General features: G+C 27.2%; 1 protein-coding gene across 2 annotated transcripts in view; it reads left to right on the top strand.

The window, feature by feature from the left end:
• The window catches only part of LOC145278108 (BOS complex subunit NOMO1-like), a 167,854-nt gene that overhangs the window by 116,133 nt on the left and 30,745 nt on the right, over positions 1–20,976 (top strand). For both annotated transcript variants that reach the window (XM_080130382.1, XM_080130383.1), the window contains exons 27-28: positions 8,627–8,737; positions 19,481–19,582. In XM_080130382.1, coding sequence (XP_079986508.1) covers positions 8,627–8,737; positions 19,481–19,582 — 213 coding nt within the window. The remainder of the gene's footprint in view (positions 1–8,626; positions 8,738–19,480; positions 19,583–20,976) is intronic.

Here is a 20,976-nt window from a genome sequence, read left to right on the forward strand (position 1 = left end):
AAAATGTAATTGAATATTTAATGAATACCATCTTAAAAATGTAATTGAATATTTAATGAATACCATCTTAAAAATGTAATTGAATATTTAATGAATACCATCTTAAAAATGTAATTGAATATTTAATGAATACCATCTTAAAAATGTAATTGAATATTTAATGAATACCATCTTAAAAATGTAATTGAATATTTAATGAATACCATCTTAAAAATGTAATTGAATATTTAATGAATACCATCTTAAAAATGTAGTTGAATAGTTAATGAATACCATCTTAAAAATGTAGTTGAATATTTAATGAATACCATCTTAAAAATGTAGTTGAATATTTAATGAATACCATCTTAAAAATGTAATTGAATATTTAATGAATACCATCTTAAAAATGTAATTGAATATTTAATGAATACCATCTTAAAAATGTAATTGAATATTTAATGAATACCATCTTAAAAATGTAATTGAATAGTTAATGAATACCATCTTAAAAATGTAATTGAATATTTAATGAATACCATCTTAAAAATGTAGTTGAATATTTAATGAATACCATCTTAAAAATGTAATTGAATATTTAATGAATACCATCTTAAAAATGTAATTGAATATTTAATGAATACCATCTTAAAAATGTAATTGAATATTTAATGAATACCATCTTAAAAATGTAGTTGAATATTTAATGAATACCATCTTAAAAATGTAATTGAATATTTAATGAATACCATCTTAAAAATGTAATTGAATATTTAATGAATACCATCTTAAAAATGTAATTGAATATTTAATGAATACCATCTTAAAAATGTAATTGAATATTTAATGAATACCATCTTAAAAATGTAATTGAATAGTTAATGAATACCATCTTAAAAATGTAATTGAATAGTTAATGAATACCATCTTAAAAATGTAATTGAATATTTAATGAATACCATCTTAAAAATGTAGTTGAATATTTAATGAATACCATCTTAAAAATGTAATTGAATAGTTAATGAATACCATCTTAAAAATGTAATTGAATATTTAATGAATACCATCTTAAAAATGTAATTGAATATTTAATGAATACCATCTTAAAAATGTAATTGAATATTTAATGAATACCATCTTAAAAATGTAATTGAATATTTAATGAATACCATCTTAAAAATGTAATTGAATATTTAATGAATACCATCTTAAAAATGTAATTGAATATTTAATGAATACCATCTTAAAAATGTAATTGAATATTTAATGAATACCATCTTAAAAATGTAATTGAATATTTAATGAATACCATCTTAAAAATGTAATTGAATATTTAATGAATACCATCTTAAAAATGTAATTGAATATTTAATGAATACCATCTTAAAAATGTAATTGAATATTTAATGAATACCATCTTAAAAATGTAATTGAATATTTAATGAATACCATCTTAAAAATGTAATTGAATATTTAATGAATACCATCTTAAAAATGTAATTGAATATTTAATGAATACCATCTTAAAAATGTAGTTGAATATTTAATGAATACCATCTTAAAAATGTAGTTGAATATTTAATGAATACCATCTTAAAAATGTAATTGAATATTTAATGAATACCATCTTAAAAATGTAATTGAATATTTAATGAATACCATCTTAAAAATGTAATTGAATATTTAATGAATACCATCTTAAAAATGTAATTGAATATTTAATGAATACCATCTTAAAAATGTAATTGAATATTTAATGAATACCATCTTAAAAATGTAATTGAATATTTAATGAATACCATCTTAAAAATGTAATTGAATATTTAATGAATACCATCTTAAAAATGTAGTTGAATATTTAATGAATACCATCTTAAAAATGTAATTGAATATTTAATGAATACCATCTTAAAAATGTAATTGAATATTTAATGAATACCATCTTAAAAATGTAATTGAATATTTAATGAATACCATCTTAAAAATGTAATTGAATATTTAATGAATACCATCTTAAAAATGTAGTTGAATATTTAATGAATACCATCTTAAAAATGTAGTTGAATATTTAATGAATACCATCTTAAAAATGTAGTTGAATATTTAATGAATACCATCTTAAAAATGTAATTGAATATTTAATGAATACCATCTTAAAAATGTAGTTGAATATTTAATGAATACCATCTTAAAAATGTAATTGAATATTTAATGAATACCATCTTAAAAATGTAATTGAATATTTAATGAATACCATCTTAAAAATGTAATTGAATATTTAATGAATACCATCTTAAAAATGTAATTGAATATTTAATGAATACCATCTTAAAAATGTAATTGAATATTTAATGAATACTATCTTAAAAATGTAGTTGAATATTTAATGAATACCATCTTAAAAATGTAGTTGAATATTTAATGAATACCATCTTAAAAATGTAATGTAATATTTAATGAATACCATCTTAAAAATGTAATTGAATATTTAATGAATACCATCTTAAAAATGTAATTGAATATTTAATGAATACCATCTTAAAAATGTAGTTGAATATTTAATGAATACTATCTTAAAAATGTAATTGAATATTTAATGAATACCATCTTAAAAATGTCATTGAATATTTAATGAATACCATCTTAAAAATGTAGTTGAATATTTAATGAATACCATCTTAAAAATGTAATTGAATATTTAATGAATACCATCTTAAAAATGTAGTTGAATATTTAATGAATACTATCTTAAAAATGTAATTGAATATTTAATGAATACCATCTTAAAAATGTAATTGAATATTTAATGAATACCATCTTAAAAATGTAGTTGAATATTTAATGAATACCATCTTAAAAATGTAATTGAATATTTAATGAATACCATCTTAAAAATGTAGTTGAATATTTAATGAATACCATCTTAAAAATGTAATTGAATATTTAATGAATACTATCTTAAAAATGTAATTGAATATTTAATGAATACCATCTTAAAAATGTAATTGAATATTTAATGAATACCATCTTAAAAATGTAATTGAATATTTAATGAATACCATCTTAAAAATGTAGTTGAATATTTAATGAATACCATCTTAAAAATGTAATTGAATATTTAATGAATACCATCTTAAAAATGTAGTTGAATATTTAATGAATACCATCTTAAAAATGTAGTTGAATATTTAATGAATACCATCTTAAAAATGTAGTTGAATATTTAATGAATACCATCTTAAAAATGTAGTTGAATATTTAATGAATACCATCTTAAAAATGTAATTGAATATTTAATGAATACCATCTTAAAAATGTAGTTGAATATTTAATGAATACCATCTTAAAAATGTAATTGAATATTTAATGAATACCATCTTAAAAATGTATTTGAATATTTAATGAATACTATCTTAAAAATGTAATGTAATATTTAATGAATACCATCTTAAAAATGTAATTGAATATTTAATGAATACCATCTTAAAAATGTAGTTGAATATTTAATGAATACCATCTTAAAAATGTAATTGAATATTTAATGAATACCATCTTAAAAATGTAGTTGAATATTTAATGAATACCATCTTAAAAATGTAATTGAATATTTAATGAATACCATCTTAAAAATGTAATTGAATATTTAATGAATACCATCTTAAAAATGTAGTTGAATATTTAATGAATACCATCTTAAAAATGTAGTTGAATATTTAATGAATACCATCTTAAAAATGTAATTGAATATTTAATGAATACCATCTTAAAAATGTAGTTGAATATTTAATGAATACCATCTTAAAAATGTAATTGAATATTTAATGAATACCATCTTAAAAATGTAGTTGAATATTTAATGAATACCATCTTAAAAATGTAGTTGAATATTTAATGAATACCATCTTAAAAATGTAGTTGAATATTTAATGAATACCATCTTAAAAATGTAGTTGAATATTTAATGAATACCATCTTAAAAATGTATTTGAATATTTAATGAATACTATCTTAAAAATGTAATGTAATATTTAATGAATACCATCTTAAAAATGTAATTGAATATTTAATGAATACCATCTTAAAAATGTAGTTGAATATTTAATGAATACCATCTTAAAAATGTAATTGAATATTTAATGAATACCATCTTAAAAATGTAGTTGAATATTTAATGAATACCATCTTAAAAATGTAATTGAATATTTAATGAATACCATCTTAAAAATGTAATTGAATATTTAATGAATACCATCTTAAAAATGTAGTTGAATATTTAATGAATACCATCTTAAAAATGTAGTTGAATATTTAATGAATACCATCTTAAAAATGTAATTGAATATTTAATGAATACCATCTTAAAAATGTAGTTGAATATTTAATGAATACCATCTTAAAAATGTAATTGAATATTTAATGAATACCATCTTAAAAATGTAGTTGAATATTTAATGAATACCATCTTAAAAATGTAGTTGAATATTTAATGAATACCATCTTAAAAATGTAGTTGAATATTTAATGAATACCATCTTAAAAATGTAGTTGAATATTTAATGAATACCATCTTAAAAATGTAATTGAATATTTAATGAATACCATCTTAAAAATGTAGTTGAATATTTAATGAATATTATCTTAAAAATGTAGTTGAATATTTAATGAATACCATCTTAAAAATGTAATTGAATATTTAATGAATACCATCTTAAAAATGTAGTTGAATATTTAATGAATACCATCTTAAAAATGTAATTGAATATTTAATGAATACCATCTTAAAAATGTAATTGAATATTTAATGAATACCATCTTAAAAATGTAATTGAATATTTAATGAATACCATCTTAAAAATGTAGTTGAATATTTAATGAATACCATCTTAAAAATGTAATTGAATATTTAATGAATACCATCTTAAAAATGTAGTTGAATATTTAATGAATACCATCTTAAAAATGTAATTGAATATTTAATGAATACCATCTTAAAAATGTAGTTGAATATTTAATGAATACCATCTTAAAAATGTAATTGAATATTTAATGAATACCATCTTAAAAATGTAGTTGAATATTTAATGAATACCATCTTAAAAATGTAGTTGAATATTTAATGAATACCATCTTAAAAATGTAATTGAATATTTAATGAATACCATCTTAAAAATGTAGTTGAATATTTAATGAATACCATCTTAAAAATGTAATTGAATATTTAATGAATACCATCTTAAAAATGTAATTGAATAGTTAATGAATACCATCTTAAAAATGTAATTGAATATTTAATGAATACCATCTTAAAAATGTAGTTGAATATTTAATGAATACCATCTTAAAAATGTAATTGAATATTTAATGAATACTATCTTAAAAATGTAATTGAATATTTAATGAATACCATCTTAAAAATGTAATTGAATATTTAATGAATACCATCTTAAAAATGTAATTGAATATTTAATGAATACCATCTTAAAAATGTAATGTAATATTTAATGAATACCATCTTAAAAATGTAATTGAATATTTAATGAATACCATCTTAAAAATGTAATTGAATATTTAATGAATACCATCTTAAAAATGTAGTTGAATATTTAATGAATACCATCTTAAAAATGTAATTGAATATTTAATGAATACCATCTTAAAAATGTAATTGAATATTTAATGAATACCATCTTAAAAATGTAATTGAATATTTAATGAATACCATCTTAAAAATGTAATTGAATATTTAATGAATACCATCTTAAAAATGTAATGTAATATTTAATGAATACCATCTTAAAAATGTAATTGAATATTTAATGAATACCATCTTAAAAATGTAATTGAATATTTAATGAATACCATCTTAAAAATGTAGTTGAATATTTAATGAATACCATCTTAAAAATGTAATTGAATATTTAATGAATACCATCTTAAAAATGTAGTTGAATATTTAATGAATACCATCTTAAAAATGTAGTTGAATATTTAATGAATACCATCTTAAAAATGTAGTTGAATATTTAATGAATACCATCTTAAAAATGTAATTGAATATTTAATGAATACCATCTTAAAAATGTAATTGAATATTTAATGAATACCATCTTAAAAATGTAATTGAATATTTAATGAATACCATCTTAAAAATGTAATTGAATATTTAATGAATACCATCTTAAAAATGTAATTGAATATTTAATGAATACCATCTTAAAAATGTAATTGAATATTTAATGAATACCATCTTAAAAATGTAGTTGAATATTTAATGAATACCATCTTAAAAATGTAATTGAATATTTAATGAATACCATCTTAAAAATGTAATTGAATATTTAATGAATACCATCTTAAAAATGTAATTGAATATTTAATGAATACCATCTTAAAAATGTAGTTGAATATTTAATGAATACCATCTTAAAAATGTAGTTGAATATTTAATGAATACCATCTTAAAAATGTAATTGAATATTTAATGAATACCATCTTAAAAATGTAATTGAATATTTAATGAATACCATCTTAAAAATGTAATTGAATATTTAATGAATACCATCTTAAAAATGTAATTGAATATTTAATGAATACCATCTTAAAAATGTAATGTAATATTTAATGAATACCATCTTAAAAATGTAATTGAATATTTAATGAATACCATCTTAAAAATGTAATTGAATATTTAATGAATACCATCTTAAAAATGTAGTTGAATATTTAATGAATACCATCTTAAAAATGTAATTGAATATTTAATGAATACCATCTTAAAAATGTAGTTGAATATTTAATGAATACCATCTTAAAAATGTAGTTGAATATTTAATGAATACCATCTTAAAAATGTAGTTGAATATTTAATGAATACCATCTTAAAAATGTAATTGAATATTTAATGAATACCATCTTAAAAATGTAATTGAATATTTAATGAATACCATCTTAAAAATGTAATTGAATATTTAATGAATACCATCTTAAAAATGTAATTGAATATTTAATGAATACCATCTTAAAAATGTAATTGAATATTTAATGAATACCATCTTAAAAATGTAATGTAATATTTAATGAATACCATCTTAAAAATGTAGTTGAATATTTAATGAATACTATCTTAAAAATGTAGTTGAATATTTAATGAATACTATCTTAAAAATGTAATTGAATATTTAATGAATACCATCTTAAAAATGTAGTTGAATATTTAATGAATACCATCTTAAAAATGTAATTGAATATTTAATGAATACCATCTTAAAAATGTAATGTAATATTTAATGAATACCATCTTAAAAATGTAGTTGAATATTTAATGAATACCATCTTAAAAATGTAATTGAATATTTAATGAATACCATCTTAAAAATGTAATTGAATATTTAATGAATACCATCTTAAAAATGTAATTGAATATTTAATGAATACCATCTTAAAAATGTAATGTAATATTTAATGAATACCATCTTAAAAATGTAATTGAATATTTAATGAATACCATCTTAAAAATGTAATTGAATATTTAATGAATACCATCTTAAAAATGTAATTGAATATTTAATGAATACCATCTTAAAAATGTAATTGAATATTTAATGAATACCATCTTAAAAATGTAATTGAATATTTAATGAATACTATCTTAAAAATGTAATTGAATATTTAATGAATACCATCTTAAAAATGTAATTGAATATTTAATGAATACCATCTTAAAAATGTAATGTAATATTTAATGAATACCATCTTAAAAATGTAATTGAATATTTAATGAATACCATCTTAAAAATGTAATTGAATATTTAATGAATACCATCTTAAAAATGTAATTGAATATTTAATGAATACCATCTTAAAAATGTAATGTAATATTTAATGAATACCATCTTAAAAATGTAATTGAATATTTAATGAATACTATCTTAAAAATGTAATTGAATATTTAATGAATACCATCTTAAAAATGTAATTGAATATTTAATGAATACCATCTTAAAAATGTAGTTGAATATTTAATGAATACTTTCTTAAAAATGTAGTTGAATATTTAATGAATACTTTCTTAAAAATGTAATTGAATATTTAATGAATACCATCTTAAAAATGTAATGTAATATTTAATTAATACCATCTTAAAAATGTAATGTAATATTTAATGAATACCATCTTAAAAATGTAATTGAATATTTAATGAATACCATCTTAAAAATGTAATTGAATATTTAATGAATACCATCTTAAAAATGTAATTGAATATTTAATGAATACCATCTTAAAAATGTAATTGAATATTTAATGAATACCATCTTAAAAATGTAATTGAATATTTAATGAATACCATCTTAAAAATGTAATTGAATATTTAATGAATACCATCTTAAAAATGTAATTGAATATTTAATGAATACTTTCTTAAAAAAGATAATTGAATATTTAATGAATACCATCTTAAAAATGTAATTGAATATTTAATGAATACCATCTTAAAAATGTAATTGAATATTTAATGAATACCATCTTAAAAATTTGTTTTTAATGTTTTAATTTAATTGATTTTTCGTTTCTTTTAAATCATTCTGAATAGATTTTAAAAAAAAAAAGTAAGATTTTATATATGTTTTTTGTTTATTTTTTCTCCCAGGTTGAAAATGCTGACCTAACAAATGTGAATATCATCGCCTTCCGTCGAATGAACCAAATGGATGTCAGTGGGAACGTTGTCACCCCTGCTGATATTCTTCCCACTCTTAAGGTAAAAAAAAGTAACATTTAATTTTGACTTTTAGATCAAAAAACTTATTTTTTAAGAAAACTGTTAATAAAGGAACAGACGTGGTTAGAATAAATATTTTATTAACAGCAGAATTAAATGATTTTACAACAACGCAAAAAGTGAATGCTGATGATGCATGAAAGTGAAACCTGGCCAGTGAGAGTTGAGGACATGTGTTGCATGAAAAGAAATGATGAGATTGATGTGTATTGTTAGTCTTAAAGATGATGATAATTTTATTTCATAGGAAGTTTAAATTGTGATAGTATATGGAGATGTGTGTAGAAAGCAGGAGACTTTGGTGGTATGGTCATGTTTAAAGAATGGATGAGAGTTGTTGAGTCACTAGATGTGGAACAGTTGAGGTAACAGGTTCATTTATCAGGGAAAAGCAAAGGAAAACCAAAAGGTGATAAGAATGGATCTGAGAGAAAGAAAGATAAAGACCTGGCCAGAGATAGGTTAGTTTGAAAGTTAATTTCTTAGTCGTTCAATGCATGCTTGAAGTTAAACTTGATTTGATGATAATGACGTTCACAACATCAATAATAGAATATAAAAAATCTTAATGATTGCAGATGTATGTATGTGTGTGTCTGTGTAAATATTTAACTGATAAACTCTTAAACTACTGGACACATAGCATTGGAATTAACAGGAAATAATAATTATACACCAAGGATGGTTTATATAATGCGTAAAATCTTTGTTTGGATGGATGAATAACGCGTAAAAAAATATGTCAACAAGTTGAAATTCAAAATGTTCGTTTTAACTTGCTGACATATTTCTATTACCTTTGTGCATGCGCAAATTCATTCCTAGCTTGAAGTGGTTTAATTTTAAATCTTATCTATCTGTTGATAGCTCAAATGGTAGGGAACGTGGCAAGAGTGCTAAATATTTTGGTTTTGATTCTAGCTGATTTTTTTTTTTTAACTTTTAAAATCATTGCTATATATTAGGTACAATATAATAATCAATAGAATATTTGCTCTGTAATAATAAATACGAAATCTGCATGAATTAAAATATATTTAAGCATATTTTATGACCTGGTAAGCCCCCCCCCCTCTTTAATAAAATTGAGTTAAGTCAACATCTGTTTATCCAAGGAAAACATTGTTACTCTTGGCTCACGATGACACACGAATAATATCTATAGCCTCCAATAGAGATTTTTTTAGCATGAGTGAAGTTTGTTAGGAAAATTTATTTCAAATAAGAATAGATTAAACTGTAGCATTCACTTTTTTGAACACCTTCATAAGAAAAAGGAACTCTTAGCTAAATCAGTGTACATATTTAAAACAATTATATATGTGTGTGTGTATAAGTACAATTAAATCAACACTTAGCTTTGGTCTTTTCTTTCGAAAGTTCTCCAATTTTCAAAAATGTTGGTAATAGCGATGCCTTTTTAAAATACTGCATTTACTTTAGAAAGAGTTTTGACTTTTTTTTTGTTTTTTTTTTAGATTGACTAAAAAAGCATCCGATCCTGGATATGACCTTAAACTATATCTGATGGTGAGGCCCCAGTTTGCGGGCTTTGGGGATCGTGGAGCCACCCTTTAATTGCCATTGCTCCCAGGTCCACTCTGACCCGGAGTGATAGTACCTATTAGGGTCCCAACTATGGGTTTTAATAGAAAAAAAAAAAAATACATTCTATTAAAAAATTATTCTTCAAAATGATCAGATTCCACTTGACCCTGTCGGCAGGGGCATCAGAATATGCCGACTACCCCCCTGCAGAGAGTAGAAGTCCCTCAATGGGGCTACCTGTTGGCTGTAGGTAGCGACCCGTAACACCTTTAGGACGGGATCCTGGTGGTTGAGAGACTTGGAGGTCAGGTTTTAGTACCTCCACTTCCCAACACACGACTTTGGCACTTACTGGGCTAGACGGGCGGTCGGAGGGGCCCGATCCAATCAATCGGCTGGTCACGTCAAGCCCCACCATATATTGCCCACCCCATAAACAATACACAATATGCCTATCCCTTCCCCACAAATAACTATTTCCTAATATATGGTGGAAAGCGGTGGCTGAGGGTCAATCGACGAAGTGAAATATCTATGACATGGTTGCAAACCCTTTAAATTACTATGTATCCCAGAGTAACATCAAAGGAAAACAGGTGCTCATGACTGATATCACGTAAATCGAGTATATCATCTTTGTATTTTTGTTGAGCCTGGGTGAATGGGTTTCCCCCCAGGCACTTCCCATATAGGGCTCTGAGGTGGGTGAGGAGCAAAGATGATGAAAAAACAATCTTATTTTGATTATGGCTTTTATTACCCCCAAAACCCCTAAAAAAAGCTTTTCAGATGTTTCCGACATTTCAAGTTCAGAGGATGAACAGAAATGCTCAAAGAAAACTCAATATTTTTAGTAATGGAAACACTTGAAAAAAATGAAATAAAATTTCACCTTTTACAGTGGAAAAAATTTTTACAATGGAAAAATTTTTCTCAAAAAATAAAACCCAAAATGATAAAAAGACTGCAAAATAACACCATACTTATCGAATTGAAACAAAAAACACAAGCTAAAGAAATTCTCAAATGGCAAACCTTTAACAATATCAAAATTAAAACTTATCCCCACCCATACCTAAACTCCTCAAAAGGAGTCATTAGATGCAGTGAACTATCAAATTGCTCGACTGAGGAAATTTTATCTAATCTATCATCCCAAAGTGTTACAGAAGTAAAAAGAATAAGAATAAAACGAAATGCAAAAACTATATTGACAAATACATATATACTCTCCTTTGACTCCACAAATCCCCCAAGTGAGATTAAAATTGGATACCTAAAAGTGAACGTTGAAAAATACGTCCCAAACCCTCTAAGGTGCTACAATTGTCAACAATTTGGACATCACCAATCCAAATCACCAATCTGTGTAAAATGTGGTGAAAACTCAAAACATAGTGACTGCAAAAAAGACACCAATTGCTCAAACTGTAAGGAAAACCATTCAGCTGACTTCAAAGGATGCAAAACGTGGCTAAAAGAAAAAGAAATAACAACAGTAAAGTACACAAAAAATATGACCTTCTCGGAAGTTGCTCAAAAGCAGCATGCATACCGTAGGTTTAACCGACATAAGTCCAGTTCAAACAGACTGAAGTATATAGAAGCTAGAAATAACGTTAAGAAAGAAATAGCGACAGCTAAGAGAAAATTTACGGAAACCACTAAAAAGCGCATCGAAGCTCAAAAACTAGGAACTCGAGACTTCTGGAAAAACTACAACAGTGTAGTAAATAATGGGCAATCAACAATTCCCCCACTAACCAACAATCACGAGGTTGTCTCCTCAGCAACCGAGAAGGCTAACATGCTTGCCAGTTGGTTTGCCTCAAACTCCACACTGGACCCTTCCAAACAACCCCTACCTGAATTTCCTATGCGGACAGACGCCACACTAGACGATCTGAAAACCACCCATGCTCAGGTGTATGCTATCATAAAAAACCTTGACACCTCAAAAGCATGTGGACCTGATCTTATCCCAGCTGTGCTATTAAAAAAGTGCTCAGCCGAAGTAGCTCCAGTTCTCTCCAAACTCTACAACAAATGCCTTAATGAAGCTTGCTTTCCGGGCTGTTGGAAAATTGCTTCTGTTGTACCAGTATTCAAGAATTCTGGCGAAAGGACAGACCCATCAAATTATCGCCCCATTAGCCTCCTCCCACTTTTTGCCAAAATATTTGAGACCATAATTAACCATGCTCTAGTCCATCATCTTACAGATGCTAAACTACTGACTGACAAACAATATGGATTTAGACAAGCCCGTTCAACAGCAGACATCCTCACTGTGATCTCTGAACGTATATACCATTCACTGGACAAAGCGGGGGAGGGCAGAGCGGTAGCTCTAGATATATCTAAGGCTTTTGACAGGGTATGGCATGAGGGTCTCCTCAGTAAAATCAGATCATACGGTATCACTGGTAGAATACTTAACATAATTAAATCCTTCTTAGATAAGAGAAAAATCCAGGTTGTCCTCGACGGTCGTACATCTAAACAATATGATATAAATGCGGGGGTGCCCCAGGGTTCTATCCTTGGACCTCTATTGTTCCTGATATTCATAAATGACCTCCCCGACAACATTGCCTCTGAGATGGGTATGTATGCTGATGACACTACACTCTATGGCAGACACGACAGGAAGACGAATGAACACATTTCTAAAGAAATGGCAGAAACACTAGAGGAAGACCTCCAATCTGTAGTGGAATGGGGACAAAAGTGGTTGGTCGCGTTCAATGCTGCCAAGACTAAACTAGTTTCATTCAATAATTACAAGAAACCCTCCCTACCACCCATAGCAATGGCCAACGACTCTTTATCTGAGAGTCCATCTTTCAAACTCCTTGGCTTAACGTTCACAGGAAACATGAGTTGGAACAATTACATTGAAGGCATTGCCAGAGCCGCTGCAAGAAAGGTAGGCTCTCTCTACCGTGCTAGAAAACTACTAACACCCGAAAGTATCCTGTACCTCTATAAGGCCACCATTCGCCCATGTATGGAGTATTGCTGTCACATCTGGGCTGGTGCATCTGCTACTAGTCTCTCGCTCCTTGACAAGGTTCAAAAGAGAGTCGCAAACCTGATAGGCCCTGAACTGGCATCTAAGCTTCAGCCTCTGTCCCATCGACGAAATGTTGCATCTGTCTGCCTTTTCTACAAGTATTTTAGTGGTGAATGCTCTGACGAACTGCAATCACTTGTGCCCCCACGACGTGAGAACCCTCGACAAACCCGACAGGCTGCTAAATCCCACCCCCACACTGTAGAGATCCCTAGATGTAAAAGATCTTTTTACTCCAATAGTTTCTTCCCCAGAACCGCAAGACTCTGGAATTCCATTCCAGGTCCCTGCTTCCCCAACAGTACTGACATGCAGAAGTTCAAGTGTAACGTGAACCGACACCTTGCTGCCCAAATCCCTACATAGTACCCCAGTAGTTGCTGCCCCTGATAGTAGCCCCCTACACCAAAGTGGCAATTTGCCTTGTTTGGGGTGAAAATGTAATAAAAAAAAAAAAAAAAAAAAAATTATGAACGCAAAATACTCAGAAGTAACCAAGAATGGTAAAATACACACAAATCAAAGTTGTCAAAGTTATACAAAAAATTCTCCAGAAATAAAACTGAAGAACTATCTCAATTGATAAAAGAGATGAAAGACCTAATGAAAGAAATTAAAACACTAATCATGAACTCTGGAAATAATCAGTCTACAAAAGAGAGTACAACAAAAAAAAAACAGAACCAAAAAACTCAAATTAAATCTAACAAAGAAAAAAAGAAAAAACTCACCAAATGAAAACAACCTTTTTATAAACAAACCAAATGAAACAACACCATCACCCAATAAAACAAAAACTAAAGAAAAAACAAACAAACCAAGATCTAGATCCCAATCAATCTCAAGAGGAGGAAACAAAATAGGAACACTAGAGGAGATGGAGGTAGAAGACAAAACACCCCCAGACAAATAAAATGACAGACCACAATAAAAAAAAAACCTCAAACTATCATTCAATGGGACTGCCGAGGACCTAAGGCAAACATAAAGATAACTCAACCCAAAACACCCAAATAACAAACTAAAATACAAAACATGACACACAGAATCATACCGGATAGAAATGAAACAAATAATATAATCCAGTGGAATTGTCATGGTCTAAAGGCAAACCTAAATGAGATCACTATTCTACTCGATAAATTTCTTCCAGTAGTAGTCTGTCTCCAAGAAACCTTTATGAAATTGGATGACAATATAAAAATTAAAAACTACAATCAGTATAACTATATACACAATACTGGACTCAGTCTGTGGAGGTACATCAATCCTTATTAGAAATGACATACCCCAAAGTCAAATACAACTTAATACTAAACTACTTAAGGGAGACTTAAGCAGCCATAATGAAATATGGGGAAGTGAAAAATCAAGCAAAAGGGGAAAAATTATAGAAAATATAATGAATAACGAATAAAGCTTTTTAATGATAAAACACTTATTTACAGCCAGGAACTGGTACAGTCACATCAATTGATTTAACATTGTGTGATCCAACACTTGCCTTGGATTACAAATGGAATGTACTAGAAGAGCCATATGGAAGTGACCACTTTTCCATTACACTTGAAAACAATGATCCAATGCCAGAAAACAAAATACCCGAATGGAACTTACAGAAGACTGATTAGAAAAAATTCCAAAATTTATGCCGGACTAAATTAACATCGGATTAAATTAACATCGGATTAAATTAACATCGGATTAAATTAACATCGGATTAAATTAACATCGGATTAAATTAACATCGGATTAAATTAACATCGGATTAAATTAACATCGGATTAAATTAACATCGGACTAAATTAACATCGGACTAAATTAACATCGGATTAAATTAACATCGGATTAAATTAACATCGGATTAAATTAACATCGGATTAAATTAACATCGGATTAAATTAACATCGGACTAAATTAACATCGGACTAAATTAACATCGGATTAAATTAACATCGGACTAAATTAACATCGGATTAAATTAACATTGGATTAAATTAACATTGGATTAAATTAACATTGGATTAAATTAACATTGGATTAAATTAACATTGGATTAAATTAACATTGGATTAAATTAACATCGGATTAAATTAACATCGGATTAAATTAACATCGGACTAAATTAACATCGGACTAAATTAACATCGGACTAAATTAACATCGGATTAAATTAACCCAAACCAAAATAATATCACACATTTTACTAATACACTGTATAATATTGCAGAGGAATGCATTCCAAAAAGCTCTACCTCCCCGAAACATAATAAACCCTGGTTTGACGAAAAATGCAAAGTAGCCATCAGAACTCGTCGAGCTATGCTAAAGAAATTCAAAAAAGAACAAACTAAAGAAAATCTCAAATAAATATAAAAACAGTAGAGCTAAAGAATCGTAAAACCATTAAGGAATCAAAGCGAACATCATGGAAAAAAACTATGTATGAAAAATAAATACAAATGTAAAAAGTAAAAAGGTCTGGGGCATGATACGTAAAGTCTCAGGGAAAAGCAACAGCAACCCTACTAAACACCTGATCTATAATAACCAAAAAATTACTAGCAAGAAAGAAATGCTAAATTGTCTTGCTGAAACTTTTGCAAAAATCTCCTCCTCCAAAAACTCTAACCAAAAATTTCAAATTATTAAGGAAAAAGCAGAAAAGGAAAAACTCCAGTTTCAGACAAATAATACAGAAAAATACAACCAGCCATTCTCTAAAAATGAATTGAAAGTATCCCTAGGCAAAGCTCATGACTCAGCTGTTGGCCTTGATCAAATCCATTATCAATTTATAAAACAACTTCCTGATACGTCTACAGATTACCTACTACAAATATTCAATGATATTTGGGAAAGTGGCAATGTACCTGAAATATGGAGGCAGGCCATAGTAATCCCTATACCTAAATCCTCAAAGGACTCTACAAATCCCATGAATTACCGACCTATAGCACTCACTAGCTGTATTTCCAAAATAATGGAAAGAATGATTAACAGCAGATTAATATGGTACCTTGAGACAAATAATCTGATTACAGATTATCAGTCAGGATTTAGGAATGAAAGAAGCCCCATGGACCACCTGATCCGGCTAGAAGCCTTCATCAAGAAAGAACATCTTACGGCAGTCTTTTTCGATATTGAAAAAACATACGACTCTGCATGGAGGCATGGCATTATAAAAGATCTACAAGAGCTTGGATTAAAAGGCAGAATGCCCATTTTCATCACAAATTTTATAAATAATAGACAATTTAATGTACGATTAGGTGATACTCTATCCATCAGTAAAAAACAAGAAAGGGGGGGGGGGTACCACAAGGAAGCATCTTATCTGTCACACTCTTTAGCATTAAAATAAATAACATCATTAACAATATAAATGTAGGAAAAGAATGTTCCCTCTATGTGGATGACTTCCTGATCTGTTATAGATCAAAATATATTCCAAGAATAGAACGCCATTTACAACTGTGTTTAAACAAAATCAATGAATGGACAACAAAAAATGGTTTTGAATTTTCAAAAGAAAAAACAAAAGCCATTCATTTCTGCCAAACCCGGAAAATACACCATGACCCAATACTGAAACTGGATAATGAAATTATACCTATAGTTGATCAGTATAAATATCTGGGCATCATCTTCGATAAAAAGCTAACATTCATTCCCCATATTAAATACCTCAAACAAAAATGCAACAAAGCGATCCAACTCTTAAAAATAGTAGCTTACACAGACTAGGGTGCAGACAAAGACTCAATAGTTAAATTATACAGATCCCTAGTCAGATCCAAGTTTGATTATGGATGCTATATCTATGGATCCGCAGATACAATACATCACCAATGACTAAGATTGGCTCTAGGAGCCTTCCCCACCTCCCCAGTGGAAAGTTTATATGTAGAAACAGATGGACCCTCATTATCACTTAGAAGAGAAAAACTAGGACTACAATATTATGCAAAATTGGCTTCATGTCCAACTAATCCTGCCTACAAATGTGTCTTCCACCCCCAATACAAAAACCTCTTTGATAGAAAAGAAAATTCTATAAAACCATTTAGCCTACATATGGAAGAATCCATAAATAAAGCCCAGATAGATATTGCAACAATACACAAATCTGTAAAACTTAAATATCCCCCCTGGCCGACAAAACAACCAAAAATAATATCAGACCTAACTAAGTATCCTAAAACAAAAACCAATCCAATCATCTATCAAGAAAAATTCCAAATAATTAAAGATAAGTATTTCAAACACTCAACAATTTATACAGACGGTTCAAAAGATGGAGATAATGTTGGATGTGCATCCATACACAATAAAACAATCCTAATCAAAAGATTACCAGACAAAGCATCGATCTACAGTGCTGAAGTATCAGCCATTGGTATGGCACTTGATCTTATAGAATCTTCTAAAGATAAACAAATCCTAACCCTAACCTGAAGTATCAACTATTGGTATGGCACTCCATCTAATAGAATACACAATTCATTATCTGCTCAGATGCCAAATCAGTACTCGAAACACTAGAAAACAGGAAACCAACGAACCCAATAATCACGAAAACCCTAAATAGATTTGATGATATTCCTAATGATAAAAACATTCTCTTTTGTTGGATACGCAGTCATATCAACATAAAGGGTAATGATGGAACTGACAAAGCAGCAAAAGCAACACTAAATTTGACCATAACCAAAGATAAGATCCCTCCTACCAATCTAAAACAAATCATTAACAAATATATTAGAAACACATTGCAAGAGTCATGGAACTCCTGCACTAGAAACAAGCTATACCAAATCCAGGAAACCATAAGAAAACAGAAACCAAACAAAAGAATGACCAAAAAGGAGGAAGTTATAATAACAAGACTCCGAATAGGTCATACCTCTATAACACACTCTTACCTACTCAAAAAAGAAGAAACCCCACTTTGCACACCCTGCTAGGAACCATACACAGTAAATCACATATTAACAAGATGCAAAGACTTGAAAACAAACCGACTGAATCTATATAATGAAAAACCTGTAAAAGACATATTCACTCATGTAGACCCAACTACTCTTCTCAAATATATGAAGATAACAGGATTACTCAACAAAATTAAAAAAAAAAAACCAAAAAAAATACCTTATCTAACTATATAAACATAGACACTGAACACCAGATACATACATAAAACCTATAACTATTAATGCATATAAAAGACTCTGGCATTAAATGACCACATAGGTTGATATGCCATAAAACCAATCAATTAATCAATCAATCATATAAAAAAGCATCTGCTTATTTAAAACAAGTCCAAAGGGCAATTTTTAATTGTAATTAATAAAAACATCTTTAATTATTCATAAAAATTAACATAAGCAATAAATTCTGTCATTTAAATTTTACTTTGCAAATTATATTGAAGGAATATATTTCTAATAGTTTATGGGATTAGGAAATGTTTAATTTTGTCGAGTCTCTCTTATCACAGTTGTTCTAATTTTTACAATCTGTATAAATTTATATGAATTTTTTTATGTTTAAATTTCATTATTTCTTTTGATTTATTTGTTAATTTGATGAGTTAAAATATAATTTATTTGTTAATTTGATGAGTTAAAATATAATTTATTTGTTAATTTGATGAGTTAAAATATAATTTATTTGTTAATTTGATGAGTTAAAATATAATTTATTTGTTAATTTGATGAATTAAAATATAATTTATTTGTTAATTTGATGAGTTAAAATATAATTTATTTGTTAATTTGATGAGTTAAAATATAATTTATTTGTTAATTTGATGAGTTAAAATATAATTTATTTGTTAATTTGATGAGTTAAAATATAATTTATTTGTTAATTTGATGAGTTAAAATATAATTTATTTGTTAATTTGATGAGTTAAAATATAATTTATTTGTTAATTTGATGAGTTAAAATATAATTGAATCGAATGATGTTGCTGTGAATGCAAAAATTGTGTTGATTTCAAAGTTTTAGACTTATTTTGACTAATAAGTAAAAATGTTTTCTATTTCTGTTTTCAATTGTTTGTTTTTTTTCTGCTGTCAACATTGCAGGTTGTTTTGTACAAAGAAGATAGTCCTGACTCTCCGACTCATACGATTTCACTTGGAACAACCAGTTTTTTTTATTTGCCTTCATTACCAACTGATGACCAGGTAAAAACATTTAAGCTTTTTCATTTCAACTCTTCTTCTCGTAGACTTTCACATCTCACATTCGACACATACAGACATGCATATATACAAAGTAACCAAAAAAGTTCTGTCCATTTTTAAAGGAAAAAAAGAAAACTCTTAACATTCATTAATAAATAATAAAGAATAAAAGGTGCTTGTTAAGATATAGTTAACAAATCGATCTTTTAAAAAATTACATTGTTTTAAACAAAAACAATATTACATACTTAATTGTCATGTCGGAAATAGTAATATATCCAAAAATTGCGAAAATTTATTAAGTAGAATAACTAATATTGTGTTAGTAAAAAAAAAAAAAAAAAAAGTCTATAACTATAGACTACAAATGTCTGAAACCATGAAAAAGTAATTTAAAATATTTGTTTTGAAGTAATGTACCCTGCTGTAGACTCCTATCATCTACTTTATAACATCGAAGTAAAAATGCGATTGTACCTCATTTTCTGTAAAAATTACTTTTAATTATAACATTCTACAGGGTAGAACGATAGAATTGTTGCTTTTAAAGAAACACTGCAGTTTTATTTTAAAACTTTTATTGAAAAAAATTGATTCAGGCATGATTTGAAACCACACCAAAGACCATAACCATGGCTGGAAAAGGTTGTCCAATGCATTGAACTGTCCGAATTTGCATTTTGAGGGTGCTGGCAATGGTCCTGTTGTCATAACTTGGATCATTAAAGAGCATGAGTTGTACAGTGACACATCTCCGATTTTGCTTGTTGAACATTGTGTCACTTTCAGACATGATAGAAAACTCTTATCGCTCTTATTGGGATTTTTACACAACTAGTAGATGGTCTGCAACCAAAAAAAAAAAAAAAAAAACGATTTCATCAAATGGAAATGGAATCATGTTGTCTTTTCTAAGGTGACAATTTTATTGTTCCACCCTGTACTTGATGAATTTTCATAATTTTTTTTGAAATATTACTATTTTCAGCATGACAATAAAGTACGTAATATTGCTTTTGCTTAAAACGACATAATTTTTTTTAAATCGATCTGTCGACTCTGTTAATAAGCACCAAATAATATTGTAATGCAATAAAAAAAATGTGCCATTGAATTATTTTAGAATCCGTGGAAGTTGGAGATATGTCTACTCGCATTAATACGCAATGTTTGTTATGTGGAAGATGTTATGGTATTCATATGATAAAAACGCACAATCTTTTTTTCACTATAAAATAACAAGCAAAAATTATCTCTGACGAAACAAATGATTAGTATCGTTAAATGTCTTTTCAAATTAGGTTTTGTGGCTAAACAGACATCACAACTCATAGAGGATTGCATGCAGATGATTTTTAGAACGCATTAAAATGGCACACTAATAGTAAAAAAAA

The sequence above is a fragment of the Euprymna scolopes genome, chromosome 6 (genome assembly GCF_053919585.1).
Source record: "Euprymna scolopes isolate OS-2025 chromosome 6, ASM5391958v1, whole genome shotgun sequence".
Classification (NCBI taxonomy): domain Eukaryota; kingdom Metazoa; phylum Mollusca; class Cephalopoda; order Sepiida; family Sepiolidae; genus Euprymna; species Euprymna scolopes.